This window comes from Chionomys nivalis, chromosome 12, assembly GCF_950005125.1.
Source record: "Chionomys nivalis chromosome 12, mChiNiv1.1, whole genome shotgun sequence".
NCBI classification, from domain to species: Eukaryota; Metazoa; Chordata; class Mammalia; order Rodentia; family Cricetidae; genus Chionomys; species Chionomys nivalis.
In genome coordinates this window covers 39143450-39165528 of record NC_080097.1, presented here as the reverse complement: position 1 = coordinate 39165528, position 22079 = coordinate 39143450, and the positions used below count along the sequence as shown (strand labels likewise).

Here is a 22079-nt window from a genome sequence, read left to right as displayed (position 1 = left end):
CGGGGGCAAAATAGCCCGACGTTGGACGCCAAAATGTAATGGCGTAAACGAATGCACACAGATTGTAAAAATATATACAGCTTTAATGGGGAAATAGACTTACAGAAGCACCGTTCCTGCGAAGCCCAGGAAAGCAGAAGCAAGCGCTGAGAGCATGCTCAGATTTATAGGTAAACATTAGCCGGAGGCGAACACGCCCCCTAAGGGGCGGGACTTATCCCTACATCTGAGAACCCAATCAGGGTCTCTAGAAGAACACCCATTGTTCTTAACCACTCAACCATCTCTCCAGGCCTAGTCACAGCTTTTAATACAATAAATTACCCTAATGGAGGAGCTCTAGGGTGGCCCTGGAGCCAGGAACCCACCAAGGAAAAAGTAACATGCCATTACCATTGACTTCTGAACCATGAAAGGCAGGAGGGGATAAGATGAGAAGCCCACCACCTGGAGAAGACCAGCAGCAAGCCACAAATCAGAACCACGACACTGGGTCCCTCCCCTCTTACACCGGGGTATTTCTCCACTCTAGAAAAGCCCAAAGCAATTACCTCTAAAGATAAAGAAGAACGGGGAGCTGGTTCCGTTGGTAAAGCGCCTGCCACACAAGCATGGGGACCTGAACTCAAATCACCACCAGCATGCACTCAATAAAGTGGGGCATGGGCGCATGCTCACACAATCTGAGACAGGCAGATCCCAGGAGCTCCCAAGCTGGCTGTTCCAGTCAACCTATGAGCTCCAGGGCCAGGGAGAAACCCCTGTATCAATACGAAGCGGAGAATGATCAGTGTAGACACTCAACCCCATCACACATGTCCACATACCTAAACACACGTGTGTACGCACACGAAATAAAGCCATGCACACACAGCATTCTCTCTCAAATAAATAAGAGAGCCTGTGGCTGCTAAGCAGGGTCACTCACCTGTCACGTATCTCCGTTTATGAGTACTCTCTTAAAAATTCGATTGACTACGGACTGCACGATCCCTTACTAGAACACACCAGCAAGGCTCATGATCACAACAACCAAACTATTACTAACTGAGAAGCATCACCAGTATCTAACCCTGTGCCAGGCCCAGAGAGACCAAAGAATGAAACACGGCGCCTTTGCCACACCAGTCAGGCATCCCTTGGAGCAGAGGCTCCGGCTTGACTTGGATGCCTCCTCATATCTAGCCTGTGAGCCTGAGATAATTATTTAAACACAGCCTTTGAAGAACTGGCGCTCTCTTGCAGATGCTAGGCTGTGGCCCCTCCATTGCCTCAGGAAGTCCTCCCCTCCCATCGAGGAGCTATAAGTGGGGTAGTCAAACTGAATTTGAATCTGTTTCTCCACAGATTCAAGCTGCTGTGCCCTGGCTCTGAACCTCAAGGAAATGAGAGTCACAGTGTACCTGCTCCCTAAGATTGGGGAACTAAACGTGAAAAAACAACAGCCAGGGGAGAGCGTGATATCTGACTCAAAAACAAAACATTGTTGCTGTTATGGTCATGATTATTAACTGGAGATGAGATGTGTAAACATGTTAGGATCATGAGTCATGGAATCACCATTACTGCCCACCAGACCCCAGAGATGAAGGTGAGCAGGCGAGAGGTGGGGGTTGTAGGGGTGGGAGTGGAGTATCGCAAAAGAGGGAGCAGTTAAGACTTGGGGATGATTTACAGGGATGGAAACAAACTTCAGGTTTTGGCTCCCGTTCTCTTTTATTTGGTAACTATGGTGAGATCAGAAAAGATATGATCACATATAAAGTGGAGGCCTTCAACCGGGAAAATGTGAAGGCATTTACGAGAAAGGCAGCTGGAGCCTTGGAGGCTCTTGAGGAAGGTCTCATGGGAGACCCCGGTAGAATAAGCAGGGTGGTGCCAGATTCCAGAAGCCCTAGAGACTCCTGTCAAGCAGCTGCTCCTGGGTGGGCCAGCGGGAGAGAACCAAGGAGGGGGTCTGAGAGGCAATGTGCAGGATCAGATCGCAGCTGTGCCTTAGGAAGTCGGAGAGGGACAAGCCACATGGTCCCAGGGCTACAGACGCAACCAGCACTCCACTTACCCAGCAAAGGGCAGCTCGCAATGACAGGGTGTTGTGAGAAAGGGGGTTCAAGTTTCAGAAGCAGACAACTGGGGTACAAATTCTGACTCCCTACCCCTGCCTCTGCAGAATTTTGGCAAGCTGCTTAACAGCTATAAGCCCTGGCTGTCATAACATAAACGATACCTGTGTTCAGGCTGAGGGGGACGGTTACCCGACAGCATATGGCATTCACAAAAGGCTGGGCAATGCTCGTCCACTTTAAAACCTGTCAGCTAACTGTATCCCAGGGGTCACAGGCAACTGGCTCAGCACTAGATTTTTTTGTTCATCTGGTTTTTTTTTAATTTTTTTTCAAGTGCCACTTCTGAACGGAATTAAAATATTTCATGAAGATAGCGTTGACGAGCTACTTTACAATAGAAATGAAAACAACGTGGCCGGCCTTCCAAATGTAGGCATGGAGTCAGGCAAAGCTCCAGCTGTTTAAAACAGCTTGTCGCCTGGGAACCAGTGAAGACTGGAGGGCTGAGACCATACAACAGTGATTTGCTTTCTTGGTGGGAGAGCACACACATAGTTGTGTTTTTAGTCTACTTTAGGAAGACATGATCGCCATACGGTAGAATGCACCGACTTTCGGTATGGAACGCTGACAAGCGTATTCACCTGTGCACTGCATGTTCCAACCAATGCGAAGGTTCTCCAAGCAGACATGAGGTGCACGCCTGCAATCCTAGCACTTGGCAGGCTGAGGCAGGAGAATCAGAAGTTCAAGGCCTGTGTGGACTACATGACAATCCCTTTTCCCAAGAACAAGCAGAAAAGCAGCAAGGACAAAACTGCTTCCTCATTCTTCCTGCCCCTCGCAAGGCGGCACTCCCTGGCCCAGCTCTATGTCTGTTTGGTCCCTGTGTCTGCCTTGGTGTCGTTTTCCAAATCATGTCTACGTGACCACATACTCCTTTCAATGTGTGCTCTCTCAGAACTTTTTAAATTTATATTATTTTGCTAGTCAAAATTACTAACAATGCCAAGTGCCTTATCAAAAGATTTGTTAGCATGCTAAGTTAAAACCAGCCGGGAGCTGTTCATCCCTTCAAAGGACAGTAGTCCCAGCAGCTGGCAACGACAACTGGGATACACTCGTCCACTTCAGGATCTGCTTTGACAAAGCTGACTGGTGTTAGATCTCAGAGGAGCCTGGACAGTCTCACTTGGTAGCTAAGAGATCCCCCAGCACCTCTCACCCTGCTCCTACCCTAAACTTTCTAGCCCAGACTGCTAGGCATCCCATCCCATCCTGTCCTCTGATCCCTATATAACCTCAGCCATTTTGTCTACCAGTCAATCTCTTGGGCTCCTGTCTTGCTCCTGGCCTCTTGGCTCCTGCATCTTCTCCCCCTTCCCCTCTCACTCCCATCCCAATCCCCATCCCCATCATGGTCAGTTCAGTCTAGACCCTTCCAGATGCCTCTAGCTGTTTTCTCCCTCATATCTACAATAAACCTTCTGCTCCACCACATACCTAGGAGCAGCCATGTCCTTGTTTTCCATTCAGAGGACAGACATGGAAGGCTCACTTCACTTTCACCATTTCAAACTATGCTTAAATGAGTGTCGTTCAGGAAAGATGATTCAGTGGGTAAGGACACTTGCTGAGTTTGATCCCCACCCTTTATCCCCTGTCCCAGCCCCACATGTAAAAGGACAGAACTGACCCCTGCAGGTTGTCCTCTGACCTCTACGCCTGCACCATGGTGGATACAAACCCACACATACATTACATACATACATACATACATACATACATACATACATACATACATACAATGAAAATTTTAAGAATGGAGTCTATCATCTACCATGTCATATGTGCATGGATAACTATAGAACTTAGGCGATGTGTTAGATGTGTTAAAGAGGGTTTTATTAGTAACTAAACCAGAGCAAATGATGTAAGACAATCATCTAGTGAACCTGGATTCGTGAGCATCCCCTGAGGTACCTCTAATAGCTTCTAGGATGGCCTGATGATCTCATAGAAAGTGAAGGACTGAGCAAAAGTGGAAGTCTTTCTTCCCGAGGTGCTGGAGCTTGTCCAAGCCATTCTATCATGTGTCAGTAAAAGGTTCCAAACAGGGCTGGGGAGATGGCTCAGTCAATGAAATGCTTGTCCTGAGTCCCCAGTACCCATATGAAAAGGCTACACGTGCTAGCATGTGTTGATAATCCTAGCACTGGGGAGGCAGAGATAGGAGGATTCCCGGGGCTCACTGCTAGCCATCTGAGTCGAATCAGCAAGCTCCAGGCCAACACTGTCTCAAAAAAAAAAATAAAGTGGGCAGCAACTGAGTAACACCAAATACAAGCTATCCATCCAAGGAGAGAAAGGGTCTGAGACCCAGAGTCACCACAAACAAACAACAAACAAATAAAACACAGAACCCGTAAAGCCACTTTAGAAATTCCAGGGCCGTCTGACTATGAGCACTGGTTGGATTACACAATCCTCACTATCCTCGTCCCTAGCCCTCCCCAGGGACAGGCACGAAGGGTACAAGCACGTGACCTCAGAACGCCCACCCTGCCAGAGGAGCTATCCAGTCTCATTAACATACCAAGCAATTCAAGAAAGCAGTCAGGGTGGGGTACAGGGGTCGGACAAAAGTTACATCCTCACAGCCCCCAACTGAGCTTCATAAAATACATCCCATTCAACATATTCCAACTCATAGACATACAGATTATGATACATAATACTGTGACAGGGAGAGATAATGCAAAGGTTCCTCCACCTTATATTTTTGCTGAGGTCACTGCAGGTGTCACTAGAATTTGATCTTCCTGCAGGAGAATCCCCGAGAAAATCACCCGACTCTATTCTAGGACCCGAGGTCAAGATGCCCCAGCTAATTTCTCTTAGCTTCGGGTACTCCACCTGCTTTTGCAGGATGCCCTCCAGCTAACCACTTATCTTGCTAAGGTGAAAATGCACGCTCTGTGAACCTCCCTGCAGCTACTGAGCTGGTAACAGGAGGTGGGTTCTGCCTTTAAAAGCCCCTTGGTCTAAATGCTCCGGGCTACACTTAGGTTGAAATGCCGGAGTGTAGTTCCAGCCAGCTGGAATAAAGACTTGCAATTGGCTGTAAACTGTGGCGGAGTGTAGGTCACTGATGTAGCAACCCTGTAGCAATATCCCTGAAAGTACTCCACGGTTACCAGAAAGCATTATCTGAACCATGACCAAAACTAAACTTAATTTGGATTTATCTGAGCTTTCTAAAGATGCACACGCACATACACACGTGCACACATGTGCATGTGCACGCACACACACACATGCATGCCTACTTTAAACTACATGGCTAGATTACCATCCATGTCTCTGAAAGAACTACTCAAAGAGAGAAAGGAGTCTTTTTTCAAAATAGATTTAAACTGCAAACCAACAAAATGTTAGGGTTTTTCCAGGCCTGGGCATCAAGCCCCAGTGGCGTAAGCATGTCAGCACTCAACCACTGAGCCATACCCTCTGCCCATTAGGTTTCCTTATGTTTTGGGGGCAGTATGATGGACTGAATGATCCACATACACTAGGGAACACCACTGAGCCACATCTCTAACTCTCTTTACTACTTCCTATTTTGAGACAGGGTCTTCCTGACTAACCCAGACTGGCTCTGAAACTAATGCTATGCCAAAGACTAGCCTTAAATTATCAATTCTCCTGTCTCAACCTCCCCAGTGGCTGAGACACCAGGCCTGGCTCCACACTTAGATGATTTTAAGTGCAACAAAGGATTACACTGAGTAAGACGCATTTTTAACAAATCAAATGAATGATTCTTGTTTCAGAAAATAGATATTTGCGATGTTCCGGACCCTGAACTTCTTGGTCTCTAACCAAACTGATATTTGCTCATTTCTCATTAGAGAGATTAAAATCTAGTAAAAGGTCAATGAAAGGATCAAGTGGGTTACAGTTTATATAGTCTAGGAAACGTTCATGCCCAAGAAATAACGTATATCTACATTTTTATTGTCTCGCCCTTTATTAAGTGACTGCTTCAAGTCATTACAGCTGGAGGCTTTTAATAGATATCTATCTCCTTAAAAAGTAACAAGTTCCTTCCTTTAGATTTCATTTCTAACAAAAGGAGTTGAGAGCTAGCATGACACACGGGAAGACTCTGGCTGGACTCGCTGCAGCTTGCACACGGTCCTTCTGCACACTGCTTCAGAATGGCATGCGATGTCACCCGGGTTAGGAATCCATCTAGAACGGACTCCAGCATCTCTAGTACCCAAAGGTTCATCGGTCCCAATGCCCCAGGTCTGAGTCTCATCATCTCATCTCACGCCTCACTCTCATCCATTCCTCCAGTGCCACCAAAGGCCTTCTGCAAGAGCTGAGCTCCAGCTGGGTACCACCTTTGCTTGCTCACAGTGTACGTGGACCACCTGAGTTCCTTTCAAAGAAGCAAAGATGCCGAGTTGCTCATGGGTGACCTGGGAACCAGTAAGAACCATGCCAAGAGTCCAGAACCCACGAGTGATACCACTTAACACAAAGTACCCCTCCCATGAGTTTCTGTAACAATATATTTGAGGGAGTGGGGTTAATGAAATGAATTTTGAATAAACTTCAATGCAAAGGGCAAAACAGTAAGAAGAAATTGGTTTGAGTCTTTTTTTTTTTTTTTTTTTTTTTTTCCGAGACAGGGTTTCTCTGTGGTTTTGGAGCCTGTCCTGGAACTAGCTCTTGTAGACCAGGCTGGCCTCGAACTCACAGAGATCCACCTGCCTCTGCCTCCCAAGTGCTGGGATTAAAGGCGTGCGCCACCACCGTCCGGCATGGTTTGAGTCTTGATAGTGAGGTCAGCTAAGTACTCCCAGGCTCAGCTATCCTCCCCAGCCCCTCAGTTCACCAGACAGAAGAGCTGAATGCTACATCCTGCTCCTCAATCTACTGTGTGGCTCAGGAATGCAGCCCCAACGTGCACAGACCTTAGGGCTCATTCTTCACTATCAACTCGCTCCCCTCAGAATACCTTTGTCAAATCAGATGGAAGATCACAGTCAAGCTGAGGACTGAATGGAAAACACACACACACACACACAGAGAGAGAGAGAGAGAGAGAGAGAGAGAGAGAGAGAGAGAGAGAGAGAGAGAGAGAGAGAGAAAAGAGAGAAAGAGAGAGAAAACGGTTCTGTCTGTACCAGACTAGTAGCGGAAACCAAGAAAAACATTTCACCATCTGTCTGGCCTGCATATGGAACGATACAACCTACTTCCATCTTTCCAAGTCTGTCAGGGGAGTAGAAACATCACCCCCACACACTGCCAGCTCGCACACAGCCTTTCAGGGTACCGAAAAGGTACCTTTTGCTTTGCTGATGTCACAGGATTTCTAGGAAGCTAATCTTTCTTATCCTTAAAGCGTGGATATCTTCTCTAAAGATGCCTCGGAATGGCAGATCTCGTGCCCGGTGTCGATCTAAACGACTCATATAACCCGTCATTTACTCCTTACAGTAACCCAAGGATCACCACGCTCCTTTCTCACTGGGGAAACTTTGGAGCTTGATGAAGTCCTAGAAGCTTGAGCTCCCCGGCACTGTGCCAACAACAGACTGGCACTTTCTAAGCACTGCCTTGATTGATGAAAACTAATCCACTTTTCCCTATGGGACCTAGGCTTCTGCTGGTCACCCACCCTAAGCCAAATCTGTGGAGCTCTAGTATGTCCCTTGTGACTTTACAGAGGACCCAAACAGAAACGGATATTTTTTGGTTGTAACACATTACAAATATCAGCTTTAGACACACTGAATGACTTCCCTCCAGTTCTACTGTTTATAGTTTATAAACTGTTTATAGATAACAAATATTAAAAAGCAGGGAAGCATGCGTGGTAGCAGATACCTGCAATCCCAGCACTTGAGTGAATTTGAAGACATTCTGTGTCAGTTAGACCTACATTATAAATTAATAAATAAATAAATAGGGAAGTATATAAATCCAGGACATCTTGTGCCCAGCAGCCTCTCTGAGTGTCAGAACCAACTCAAGGCACCCCTGACTTGCAGCAGTCTTTGCTGCCCACACCAGTGTGGAGGAGCTACATCCAGCCTGGGTCCACTGACCAAGGAGCCTAGGAGTGGGGTGGAGACCCTCTAGCATATACTGGGGATGACTAGGAGAAAAGAACTATCTTCCAGAGGCAGGAACATTACAGGTTAATGGCCATGTCTCAGAACTCAGGGTATCACTCCAAAACTGTGGTCATGTGTCCCCAAAGACATATGAGTCAGTAAAGTGTATGTCAGCAAGCAAGTGGACCAGAGTTCAATCCTCAGAACCGCGAAAAGGCCAGGTGCCAGTTCGTAATCCCAGCGTTGGGGAAAGTGGAGTTAGGAGGGAACCCGGGGCTTGCTGGCTACCCAGCCTAGCCTGATGGATGATCTCTGGGACAGAGAGATCACGCCTTCAAAACAGGATGAAGAACAGCTCCTGAGGAACCACACTCAAGGTTGACATTTGTCCTTTATACAGGAACACGCGTGAGCGCATAGACACACACACACACACACACACGCACACACACAAACAAGCACATGCATACATTCTCATAAACACCCAGAAATGCAAGAGACAAAGATGAAAGAATTCACCATTAACACAAAGGCCTGCCCCTGCTAGGATTAAATGGGCCTTCCTGGGTTGGCATTCTTTCCACAGGAAACCTGGAAGAGCAAATTCTCACTCACAAAGGATGCTACGAAAAGAACCTTGTGCCCTACAATTCGCGGACCACAACTGCTCCTGGAAGCCAATTCACAGGGGGCCTGTGCTCGTCCCCCAAACCACAGGCAGTAAAATCCTGAACTAACATGCTTAATCCGGAACTACTACTGTGGGTTTTATGACATTCTCCCCAGCTTTGGACCAGATGTCATTAGAGGTTTCAGAGCATTTTCTTATCGTTGGGGGGTCTGCCACAAGGCTGGACTAGTGGAGTGTGAGCTGAGATCCTTACAGAGGGACAGAAGCCTCCCCTCCTTTACAGCGCCGCCTTCTGACCGCAGCAACAGCTCTTTCACAGAGGGCAGTGAGAGGCTAACTGGCTCAAGCAGCCACCACTCTTGCTACGTGACCTTGGCCCAATGAGAGAATCCTAGAGGGCTCACAAGCAGACTGGAAGGAATGGTTTCTACCTTTCTAGCCTCCCTCTTCCCTCACCGGAAGGCAACGGGAAGGCGTGGCCAAGAGTGACTAAGCCCCGCCCATGCTTAAAGCAAAACACCTGGCTAGCGCTAAACAAAGAACACACACTGAAGCAATATCTGGCCGCGCAGAGCTGGATAATCACCAGCCTCCCCACAACTCTGAGGTATTATTAGCCCCGTTCCACAGGTAAAGAAAGCAGTGGTCAGGATTTATCTGACCGAAGAGGCAGGTTTTCAGAGATAAAGATAAAACCTGGTCAAGTCTTAGAAGCTACAGAAAACCAGTTTAAACCACTTGGGCTCCTGATAGGCAAGTTCACACTTACTAATGAGAATACTTAATTGTGTGAAGTACTTTCAAATGCATTATTTCTTTCATCATCATCAGAGTCTATGACGTGGATAAAACTACATCTCTATTTTTCTTCTATCTGTCTGCCAAATACCACGGTCTGTGGATGTGTGGCTGGCTCCAGGGCAGCGGATCCCGGGAGCTTGCTGACAGCCTAAACCATAAGCTCCACATTCGGTGAGGGTAAAAAATAAACTAGAGTGTGATTTTTATATATATATATACATATATACAATTTCTCTGTAACAAAGTTTTAAGGCATTTAAGAAAACTTATTTTTTACAGAGGAGCTAAGTTTGATTCCTAGTCCTAACAAGGCAGCTCACAAGCCTTTGTATCTCCAACCCCAGGGAATCTGACACCCTCTCTTCTATCTGGCACGAATATGTTGCGCAGACACACATGGGCACAAAACACTCAAAATTTAAACATAAAATTTAAAAATCTAAAACTGAAAATTGTAAATTAAAAAATAAGATTTCAATAAGTTACAAAATCAGATTTTAATACACTTAAAAAAAAACAGTAAGATGGAAGACACACATTGTATACTTCTGGCATGCACGCACACACACCACAAACTGACTAGTTTCTATTTGCATGTTTATTAGTATATATTCACTGTGCAAAACGACAGGCATCATCACATCGTCATGCATGAACATCATCTGTGCTCTGATCTTCTTCAAACCCCCACCCCTCCCCATGGGCTCCTCCCCTTTCTCAAACAGTTCCCTCTACTTTCAAGGGCTCCTTTTTAAAAGTCTACATTCTGAATTCGAGAGAACAAGCAACATTCATCGCTGTGGGCCTAATTTATTTTGCTTAACATGAGCTCCGGTTCCATCCGTTTTGCTGCAAATGCCATCTTGTTCTTGGTGATAGAGTATGACACCATTATGCGTATCTGTCACCTTTTAAAATCTATCTATTGATGGACATGCTTGGCTATCATGAACAGCGCTGCTATAAACACAGGTGCACAGGTGTCTCTGCCACACACCGACGTGAACTCCTTGAAGTGTAAATCTGAGACAGGTACAGCTAGATCCACGCTAGCTCCATTTCAAGGCTTTCGGGGGGAGGGGGGGTTGATACTATATTTATACAGTGCAAACGTATGTGGCTATGCCTCAGTGTACGTAAGTGCATCACGTGCCTGCAGGGGTTAAAAGAGGGCCTGGATACCCTGGAGCTGTAATTACAGACACTTGTGAGCCACCATGGAAAGTTGGGAACCAAACCCAGGTCCTCTGCAAGAGCAGTACATGCTCTCAACTACTGAGTCATCTCCCCAGCCCCCTATTTCTCGTTTTTTTGAGGAACCTCCACAATGATTTCCATAGTGGCTACACTAATTTACATTCCCACCAACACTATGTGAATAAGGGTTCTCTCTTCTCCAAAGCTCCACAAGCGTCTGCTGTTTGATTTCGTGCTCGCCAAAGGGTCTCATTATGTAGCTTAGGCTGACCTGAAATGTACAGTGTAGCCCAAGCTAGGCTCAAACATAACAGCCTCCTGGCACAGCCTCTCCTGAGTGCTGAGATCCCTGGCATGTGCCAGCTCACCCAGGTTTTATTTACCAGTTTCTTTATCTGCTCTTTGGTTCCATAAAAATTTTGCCTAGTTCTTCCAGAATTCCTTATAGGTCACCTGATGTCCATTAAAGCTAGCACCAGGGAAATGACAGACCAACTGACAATACACAAGTAGAGGACAAACTCGTGGTGTATCCGAGATAGCAGAGGAAAGTGCAGAGTCCAGGGGCAGAGAAGTCAGACGAGCACTGGAGTCTAGCTCACTATTCTGGAGGCAGACCTGTAAGGCTCACACAGGAAAATCAGGAAAACCCCCGTCTAGCCACTTTCATGAGCCAGGGAAGGAGGAAGAAACTTAAACCTGGAGAAAACAGTGCACTTCCCCTTTTCCTGAGAGGGAAACGGTCCAAGACAGGTGGTTGAAAACACAGTGGTAATCAACTCTGTATACAGAATGCATGCCAACACACGCCTATGCTGAAGTGTAATTTCCAAAATAGGCAAAGCAGGACATAAAAAACAGTAGCTAATAGCAGCTAGAGGGACTGCTCGGCAGCTAAGAGCACTTGTTACTCTCACAGGGGACCTGAGCTTGGTTTCCAGCTCCCACATGGGGCTCACAATCTCTTGTAGCAGTGCCTTCTACTGGCCTTCTTGGGTACCTGCACTCAAATGCACATGCTCATATAAACACACACACAAATACATGTAATTAAAAACAAAAACACATATGAAGAAACAATAACTAATAAAATAAAAATACTGCGAGAAACGCGGCCTCTCTTATGGGGTATGTATATACATACGTGTGCAGGCACATGTGTACGTGTGTGCTTGCAGATGTAGAGGCCAGAGGACATCCCCAGGTACTATTCTGCTCCATTCCTATTTTAAGACATGGTCTCTGGCCCAGAACTCATCAAGCAGGCTAGCCTGGACAGCCAGAGAGCACTAGGGATCCAGCTGGCTTTGTCACCTGATGGAGGAAGGTCATCTGTCTGTTGCTTTCATTGGTTAATTAATAAAGAAACTGCTTGGCCTTTGATAGGCCAGCCCTTAGGTGGGTGGAGTGGACAGAACAAAATGATGGGAAGAAGGGAAGTGAGCCAGATGCTATAGCTCTCCTCTCCAAGATGGACACAGGTTAAGATCCTTTCCGGTAAGCCACAACCTCGTGGTGCTTTACACATTATTAGAAATGGGTTAATCAAGACGTGAGAGTTAGCCAATAAGAGGCTAGAACTAGCAGGCCAAGCAGTGTTTAAAAGAATACAGTTTCCATGTAATTATTTCGGGTAAAGCTAGCCGGGTGGCGGGAAGCGGCCCGCCGCTCCCACCACTACAGTCGCCACAGCGCTGGGCTTAAGACCACCACCCTACCTGGCTTTTTCCAGCATAGGAGCTAGGAATCAAACTTGAGTCCTCACAAGTACTTTGCCAACTGAACCATCTCCCCAAAATCATCCCTTCAGGCCATGTATGTCTCTACCCCCAAGAAACACACACATGCACTCACATTCACTCACAAGCACACTCACACAAGTAATATCTGCTATACCATACTCAACCAAAGAGGACACAGCGCCCATTCGATGGGACAACGTAAGATGAGCAAGGTTCACAGATGCTGGGTGACACTATTTGACGGGAACCGGAACACAAGACTGCTATACTACATCAGAGGACCAAATAACCAAAAAGACTACTCAGTAAGTCATATAGAGCGTAGCTACATCAGGCAACCAGGTGACCCAGATGCTGGCCAGGATGCAGTAGAATGAAGCTTCATTTCATTATGCCACTCAGAATAACACACAATGTAAAATGTATAACTTGTTTATTTCTGGAATTCTCCATTTAATATTTCTGGACAACAGCTGACCACAGGTAAAAAAAAAACCAGGGAAACAAAGTCACTGTGAGGGAAGGTTCCCATACCCAAAGATGAAAATAATGAAGTGCAAAATGCGTGAGGAAATGACACAAATACGCCTTGGAGTAACATATGATTCCACACAGGAACTCTCAAGAAGAAGCTGGCAGGGCGGCAGGGGGCAGAGGCTGCTTGCTTATGGACTGCATGGAATATGAACTGCGCATGCACAATTCCGCAGGGCAGTGAGGAGTGGGAACGCATGGCTGATGACAGGCAAAAGCAACATGCAAACAGTCTAGAAAGGCAAGGCAGTCTCCTGCTGATGGTGTAACTTTGAACTGTCACTGTTGCCGACAGAGATAAGTGAGTTAAACCAAAACTAAGCCGGACTGCCGCACCAGGTCAGGCATACAGAAGCTGTATGGCACACCATACCACACAAACACCAAAAAATACGGAACACCAGACCACATAAACACCAAAAATACGGAAGAGTATCGGTGGAGCACGTAACGTGGCAAATGCACAGTGCCCAGGGGTCTGTGGTCGAAAATCGAGGTCACGTGGGAAGCCAGAGGATCAGGAAAGGACCAGTGATGAGGACACTTCAGAGTTCTTGGAAGGCTCACATCCTCATCTCATGCTCTTTTTAAGGCCCATGCGGCAGAAGGAGCAAAGGAAAGCTGGGAGAAAAGCCAGCCTCAAGGAAGATCCCACAATCCATCACCTATTCCCAAATGACCTAAATGCAGTCTGCTGGCTTCATGTCAAGCAAGGTCACCTGCCTCGGCCAAAATCATATTGACTGCAAAGCAATTATTTATAATTAAGAAAAACAATTCCAACATTGGAAAGCAGAAGCAGGGGGAACTCTACGAAAGGCCAGTCTGGACCACATATCAAGTTCAAGGCTGTAGGGAAAGTTAAAGGCTGGCCAAGCTGCACAGGGAGACCCTGTCTTAAGAGAGAAAGGAAGGAAGAAACAAAGGAAGGGAAGGAGAGAGGGAGGAGAGGGAGAGACAGAGAGGGAAGGGAGGGAGGAAGGGAGGGGCAGAGGAAGAGAGGGAGGAAACAACTTCTGATTTGCTTTTGTCTTTGCCCATCCCCCACCCCCGGGGCTATACCCTCCTTATTTAGCCAGTATAGGAGAATACAACCAAGGCAACTGTGAACACACAGAACTCTTATCAAAAATACATCTCCTGTCTCAGTTGTCAAGAACGCTTGCTCTTGCAGAAGCCTTAGATTCATTTCCACATGGTGTCCCACAACCATCTCTATCTATAGTTCTAAGGGATCCGACCCCCTTTACTGACCTCCATGGGCACCAGGCACACACACGGTACACAAATATACAGGCAGGAAAAATATTTATATGCATAAGGCATATAAAAAATAAAACACATTTCCCTTCTTTTCCAATCCCAGAATACGCAAGACCAGTCTAATTCTCCCCGTCACCTTTCTGCTCAGGTAAACAGTCTCATGGTCTTTTCAGTTACTTCATGGTTTAAAATGTATCATTTCTTCCTACAGTGTATGGAAGAGGGAAACAATACAAGCATGCCTCACGCTCCCTTCTACTCTGACAGGACCAGTTTTCCTAAACTAAGTCTAACTTAGAATTCCAACTTCTTTTTTCCCTTTTCTTTCTTGCAATCTGTTATTGTTTGTTTTATTCTGTTCTCATCGCTTTTAATAATTATAAATACAAAAAACCTATCATAGCAAAGTTCCGGCACAAACAGAAACTTTGGAGCTGGGGAGAAGGCTTTGTCAGTGAAGTACATGGCATGCAACCCCAGCACCCCCGTTTCGGCCCTGCGGAGGCCGGGGGGGGGGGGGGGGGGGAGTCAGAAACAGGCACATCCCTACAGCCAGGGGCTGAGCTCAGACTAAGGTAGAGACCTTTCTCAAAAGGTGGAGAGCTACAAAAGAAACAGGACATCCTCCATCTCTGGCACATGCATGCACATAGTCAAATACGCAGGAACACACGTGTGTACATACACGCACACACAAACAGCTTTCACGGAACACAACAGGAACAACTGACAGGAAGGAGCTGGGCTCCCCAAGAGCTGTGCCACCTTGCCTCAGCTATGGGAATATAGTTGCCTCAGCTATGGGAATATAGTTAGGTTTTATGGCTACGAACTTAAACTTCTATTGTTTTTGGTATTGTTGTTTTCAGACAGGACCTTGTTCCAGAGGCCAAGCTGGCCTCAACCCCTGATAGCAGGTGTGTGAGACCAATGAACTATTAACAATTTCATAATACATTGTAACTTTATAACTTGACCACTGCAGTTAACACCAAAGCAGGAGGGAGTCAACAACAGAGACAGAAACAGGAAGTAAACACTGCTCAGTATCCAGGGGTTTTATATATAAGACTCTCGATGTATTGGAACACAGGAGGGGGGCACAGAAAAGCGCACTTAAAAGGGGGGAGATTTCGGTTTGATCAAGCAATGAGGAAGATGAGCACAGCAGAGGAGTCTCAGCAAAGATAGGAACTGACTCCAAGAGCTATCTATCTGGCCTTTAAATACTGACGGCACAGAGTCACTAACCAATACAGTAGAAAGGGCTGCCTCGCTCCAGTAACTCAGAAATATTCCTCGTCAACATCTGAAATAAAAAGTTGTCAATGGTTGGATGGGAGGCAAATTTGGGCCTATCATGAACCAGCAGAACTTAAAGATGTTACCAGGACTCACGAAACCTCTAACAGACTCAGTTCAAAGACCAAGATTAACAGCTGTGGGCTATTCTTTGATGATGAATGGTGTCTTGGCCTATACTTGTACGTTACTATTTCAGAAGCATGTGTATGCTACCAGCTCTTCAATAAAGCAGTCTAACAACACGCATGTTGGTAGAGACCTTTGGGCCGCGCTGCACTACAGAGACAAGCACATCTGGACGTGATTCACATCCCCCGTGCATACTGAATCACAGTGCATTAAAAGCTTTAGGAGCAGAAGTCCTCTGTGCCCTGGCAGAGAAGGAATTAATCAGCAGCAGAAGAAAATGTGAACAGGAAGGGAAGGGGCACCTCCAGTGGTTCCGGAATGGATTGGTATACAAACAACGAACAAAAATTCCACATAAGCACAGGGGAACGGTGAACAGAGCACGGACAATTTAACAGTCGCTACGCCACCAGCCAATCAACCCTAATTAAATTCAGGAAAATCACACACACAAAGTCATGGAAAGAGAAGGGGAACTCATTGGCAAGGAGGGGTTCGGCCAGAGCAAAGGAGAAAGCAATGGGGTGAACATGATCTAAATATATTATATACATGTAAAAATTTCTCTAAAAATTAATAAAAATAAAAAATTGTCAAGTGTCATCAATAAGCAGTAAATCAATTCAACAGCAGAAAAAAAATCTATAACTAGATATATTCATGAAAAAATACAAGTGTTTTTGTTTGTTTGTTTTTATTGCTGATGTTTTCAAGACAGGGTTTCTCTGTGTAACAGTCCTGGCTGCCGCAGAACTCACTTTGTAGACCAGGCTGGCCTCAAACTCACAGAGATCCACCTGCCTCTGCCTCCTGAGTGCTGGGATTAAAAGGGTGCCCCACCATACCCATCTTAAGAACACAAGTAAAAAAAAAAAAAAGAACACAAGTTTTAAGAGAAAGGCCTGGTGGCGCACGCTTGAAAGAAAAAGAAAATGTAATTTCAAAGGCTTCGCTATATTTAACACTGAAAAATCTTCATGACCAAAATTATGGAACACAGCATGATATGATATCAAAACCAGATTTCATTTCAAGCTCTGTAGGGATTCCAATGGCTAAAATATGCTCATATCCAAGGACTCTGTGCCTACAGGATGGGTGTGGGGTAGAGGAAGTCAGCCTGTAGCAGATAAGCCTGCCCCCAGGTCTTGACTCCTCAGACACTGAAGAGAGCTAGCTAGGGTCAGACAAGGGCAAATGACAGTCCCACCAGCTGACAAATCCCAGGCCTCAGCAGTTTCCCAGAGTCCTCAAACAACACCACATAAAAACTCCATGGGCTGACTCCCACTGTCAGGCAGGAGTGGGGTGAGAGGGGATGGACCAGAGGACAGGCCTAAACACCCTCTCTTCCGTTAATGACAGGTTCTCCTCCCCATCCTAGATTCCTCTTTCCAACCACAGGATGTTCATGGGCAGGCACGTCCACCCACATCCATCCTGCACACCCTGAAGGGCATCCTACCTCTGCTGCAGAACCCTTCCCTAATGTCTGAAGGCTGCACATAGTGCCTGGTGCTATCTGGACACTCACTTCGCCTGTGTGGTTTCCTGTAACTCCTACCTCGCTTTTCACACCTTACACTTCACAACTCCACTCCCCACTCAAAATTACACATTCGGGGCAGTGGGGGGCCGAGGTTGGGAGTAGTACAACGCCAGAGCACTTGCCTAGAACATTCCAGGTCCTGAACCATTCAGCCTAGTATCTCACACGTGCCCACAGGACTCTTCCACCCAGTGAAAGCCCAAGCCCTTTGAACTTTCAGTTTTGAGACAAGTTCTTACTAAGTTCCTGGGGCTGGCCTTGAACCCACCTTGTAGTCCAGGCAAACTGGACCAGCAGAAACTGTGATCCGCCTGGCTCAGTCTGAGTAGCTGGGATGGCAGGCCAGTTCCATCAGCCCCAGCCTTTGTGAGTATTTGCCACATGGCTAGACAGACCAGCTCTTCATTTCTCATTTGATCTTGGTAAGTAAGACATCGACAATGATGAACTCTGCCACTCAGTCACAATATAGCAACCTTTTCATTCTTTCAAGGTATGGTCTTATGTAGCCCAAACTATGCATCAATGGATGACCCTAAATTCCTAATCTTCCTCCACCCCTCAAGTGCTAGGATTACAGGCACGTGCCACCAGGCCTGGCTAAACAATACCAGTTTTCAAGGAGTGTTTCCAAAGTCTTGTGTGAGGGAGGGTTTTCTTTTTACTTCCTAGAGGCTCAGGCAGCCAGTCACTTTTAAATTTCTTTTCTTTTCAATCCACTTTATGTCAGTCATAAACGCAAACTTTTATCCATCTGAACTGATATTATTTGATGAACCAACACTAGAAGGAATGGGGGTGCTTCGCTGACATGGGCTTCTTATGAGGTCCAATTCTGTGCTTCAGTTTATACTTGTGACCGCTTATTATGTGCTCTTGTCATGAGCAACCTCCAGCCCATGCGAATCAGCCTGTGTGTTTAGAAAACAAAGACATTGCACGCATCCAAAAACCCCTCTTACTCATCTTGCAAGATAAACCATTTTTTTGTTTTGTTTTCTTTATCTCCCAATCCCTTCCTCAAACCAGAGTGGAAACTTCATAGGAATGAGAGAAGGGATGAACGTTTATGGAGTGAACCTCCAGGGAGCCTGGCAAACTCTAGCCCTATCCTCTGTGAACCTCTGCCTAACAGGAGCCCTCAGAACACAAATACTAGGGAGGAGACATCTGGATTCAAATCACTGGTCCATGTCTCAGAAGGGGTAGGGGCCTGAGCAATGTTACCTGGTTTCTCTCCAGGTCAATCTCTCCACCTCGAAATGAGACTTCATGTGCTCCTGATACCAAGTATTTCACAGTTCACCACGTAGGTACCATGCCCACGCCAGTTCTGAACTGGGCAGGACAGCAATACCTGTGCCACTGTCCCCATCCCCCTTCTTGCTAAACCCCGAAAGACTTCCTGCCATCGCACAACAAATCTCATTTTGAGTGAAATTCAAGTAAATGAGCAGAGTCAAAGTGAGAGCAAGAGGGGCTTTTGTTTGTCTTTGTTTTGTTCGTGTTAGTGAGGTGCGTGCATTCAGGTGACAAGGGCCTAGACTTCTCCTGTGCAGTTCAGGGTCTCTGGTCTCCGAGTCTGCATCTCTCTACTCAGGACTGTATCGCCCAAGCATGCAGTCCTGCCTGCAGAGGCGGCTGCTGGAAAAGCTACATTTTACAGGACACAAACCAAATGGCCTAGGACACATTAACTTAACAGGGAGAGAGCGGCTTTCTCTACTTCCCACTACCAAGGAAAATGTATGAAAAGGTTTTAAAGATCCTCATATGCCAATCTTAGATAGTCAGCTTGAGCCCAGGAGAAACCACTAGCTGCATGGAACCTATTATTGCCAAACGTTCATCAACTCGCTGAACCCCTTATGTGTAGGAAATGTCAACACCACCCACGGAATGAATGTCTTTATTTTGCTTTGCTGCTCTCACATGAATAATGTTCAATTAAATATATTCTTTGGGGGGTGTGGGGGCGTGGAGGCATGAGGAATGAGTCAAGGGCCTCACCCTGTAACCCAGGCAGGCCTGGAATTCACTGTTAAGTCCAGACTGACCTGCAGATACTGGGATCACAGGTGGAGCCCCCAAATCTAATCTAAGCATTTCTAGAGAACAGAGAATATGTGTGTTTGCACTCAGCATTTGACCTGAGTCAAAGAAAGTAATCCTTAACACGTGTGAGTATTAAATTTTACAACTGACTCTTCGCTACTATTTTTTTTCTTCGTTATATTGCCTCAAGTGCCTGCAAACTTAGCTGCCACTCTTTCTGCCTCTTCTGTCCCTGAGAGAATAGTGTTTTAGGCTGCAGAATTAACATGAAGCCTCTTAATTTTAACTAGTTGGGACTCTCAGGGGCATTAAGTATATGTGAAGCTCCTAATTAAACACCTGCAAACCCCAGGCCGTACAGAACCAGAAGAAACCAGAGAGGACCCTTTATAAGCACTGACCACCCATAGAAACTGTAACTGAAAGATGTACCCCCCCCCAGACTTTTGCACTGGTATTCTCAAAGAAATGCAAACACAGCTTATACGGCAACTTTACCCCCACTTCAGGAGGAAGCATCAGCAATACTGAAGCGTCGGAACAACTCTCAGCCTGCAACGGAGCTGCACAAACATGTGTTGATACTGGTCCTGCTGGCTCCACTTTCTGCAGTACACAACCATTTTTTTAAGGCTAATGATTCAGGCGACTCCTAAGAATAACTTCTACTTGAGAAGCTGTAACTATGAGGTCCTATCAAGAGTCTCTCCAGCTGTTGAGAACTAAGTTCTGGAATTTCCCCTCTGCTTGCCCATTCCTGACAATCCTAAAGTCCAAATATCACTGTTTAATGACCCCAGAGGAGTGCTTCTGGCCTCCAATGAACTCAGAACTCCATCTAAATCTTCAGTAGGCCTTCTGATAAATGTTTATGGCATTAACGAGAAACCTAGCCTCCGAAAAGCGCAGCTGGCCTCCCGGCCCCCCGGCCCCGCCCCCTAGTCTTCCTTTATAAGAGGAAGCTGAAAGATCCTGAAAGGAGAGTCAAGAATTCAGAACCCTAGAGACCTGATGCACTTCGGAAGACGCAAAGACAGTCGTGAGGTCTAAGCAATGGCTCAAAAATGGGGCACCCACTGCCCCAAGAAACGCTAGACGCTCGCAGGGGTACAAACTGTCCCGCAGAGAACGGAACCGGATGGTCGGAAACCAAGTCAGATCTGCACGGATCCCAAGGCCCCAACCCTCTTCCACCACCCTCCTTCCTGTTTATGGATCCGCTCCCACAACTCCGACTACCAAAGGGAAAGCAGACATCTCCGAAATATGTCAACACATGACACAACTTGATGAAGCCGGCTGCTCTTTGGCGCGAGTTACAACTTGCCGGGCTCACACTGGCGAACAGGCTCACTTTAATTACTTTTCATTTACTAAGCCACGCTTCCCTTGCAGGGCCCCCGCAAAGGCCGGGTTAGTGAGAACCGGGGAGTCCCGGTGGAGGGAACCGAAATGTGTGGGCGAGAGAGCCAGACACCAGGCTCTGCTCGCACAGGCGCAGAAGCAAGGCTGGCACCGCCTCTCCGGCTGCAGCAATCCACGGTCGCGCGGCGCCGTGGCCGGGGCCAAGACACCGCGCGGAAAGGACGGGGCTGACCGAGGGCCGGCCACCTTTGTCTGGGCTTCCCCACCCACCGGGACACAGAATGCTTCATGGAGAGGTCGATGACCTGCTTCATGTTCCGGACTAGCTCGCGGTCGCCTGCTATCTCCCACTTCCCGCGCGCCAGACACAGCTCGTGGGCGCATCCCTGCGCTCCTGCACCAGGGTCACGGGTCGACGGGCCAGACGGGCCACTGTGCCCGCTGCAATCATCGCGCACGTTACTGAACCGCTCTTGCCAAGCCAGCCTAGCAGCAACACTTGGGCCCGGCGGGACGGTGCGACAGTCCCGCACACGCGTGGCCAGCCCCCGGCCCCGTCTCACCTGCCTGAACCGTATCCGAGAGGTCGTGCCCCGGGGCTGCCGTCCGGGGAAACTCCTTCAGCTTCCTTGCGCTCAGGTTCAAGCCCCCAGAATTGGCCGCCTCTTCCAGCGCGCGCTCCAGCCCACGGTTCAAGGGCAGGTTGAAGCCCGCGCCTCCTCCAGTGCCTCCGTGGTGCTGGTGGTGCTGGTGGAGATGCGGGTGCAGGGCGGTTACCGAGAGGGCGGGCGTGAAAGCTTGGGGTTCGCTTCCCGGCGTCGCCATCTTCTCCCGGTCCCCCGCCCCGCTCTTGCGCGGGGGTCACAGGTTTTCCCCGCAGCCCTGAGTCCCCGTTGCGCTCTCTCGCAAGCCCCGGGATGGCGGGAGGGGCGACGGGCGGCGCAGACCTAGAAGCAGCGGCTCAATTGCAAAGGTTTCCAGCCGGGGAAGCCGAGGACTGCGGCGGCGGCAGCGGCGGCGGCGGCGCGCGCGCAAGTGTCTGCTCGAGCTCGCGCCCGCGCCCTTGCCCGCGCCCCCGCCCGCCGCCCCTCCTCCGCAGCTTCTGCGCGCTCCTCCCCCGACGCTGGCTGGAACTGGATGCGCGTTCCTGGGGACTTTCACTCCGGCCCCTTCGGGTTTACGTGTGCGACTCAGGGGTTTTTTTTTGTTTGTTTGTTTTTGTTTTTTTTAAGCCATTTGGGAAAACTGGGGCGAGGCGAGAGATGCGATTTGAAATATAAGGTGACAGGGAGAAAGAGTAATTCAGGA

General features: G+C 47.6%; 1 protein-coding gene across 5 annotated transcripts in view; it reads right to left on the bottom strand.

Moving 5' to 3' along the window:
• The window catches only part of Lrch1 (leucine rich repeats and calponin homology domain containing 1), a 184898-nt gene extending 163113 nt beyond the window's left edge, over positions 1-21785 (bottom strand). For all 5 annotated transcript variants that reach the window (XM_057785984.1, XM_057785987.1, XM_057785982.1 and 2 more), the window contains exon 1: positions 21335-21785. In XM_057785984.1, coding sequence (XP_057641967.1) covers positions 21335-21596 — 262 coding nt within the window. In that variant the 5' untranslated portion in view covers positions 21597-21785. The remainder of the gene's footprint in view (positions 1-21334) is intronic.
• Positions 21786-22079: the final 294 nt, after the last annotated feature.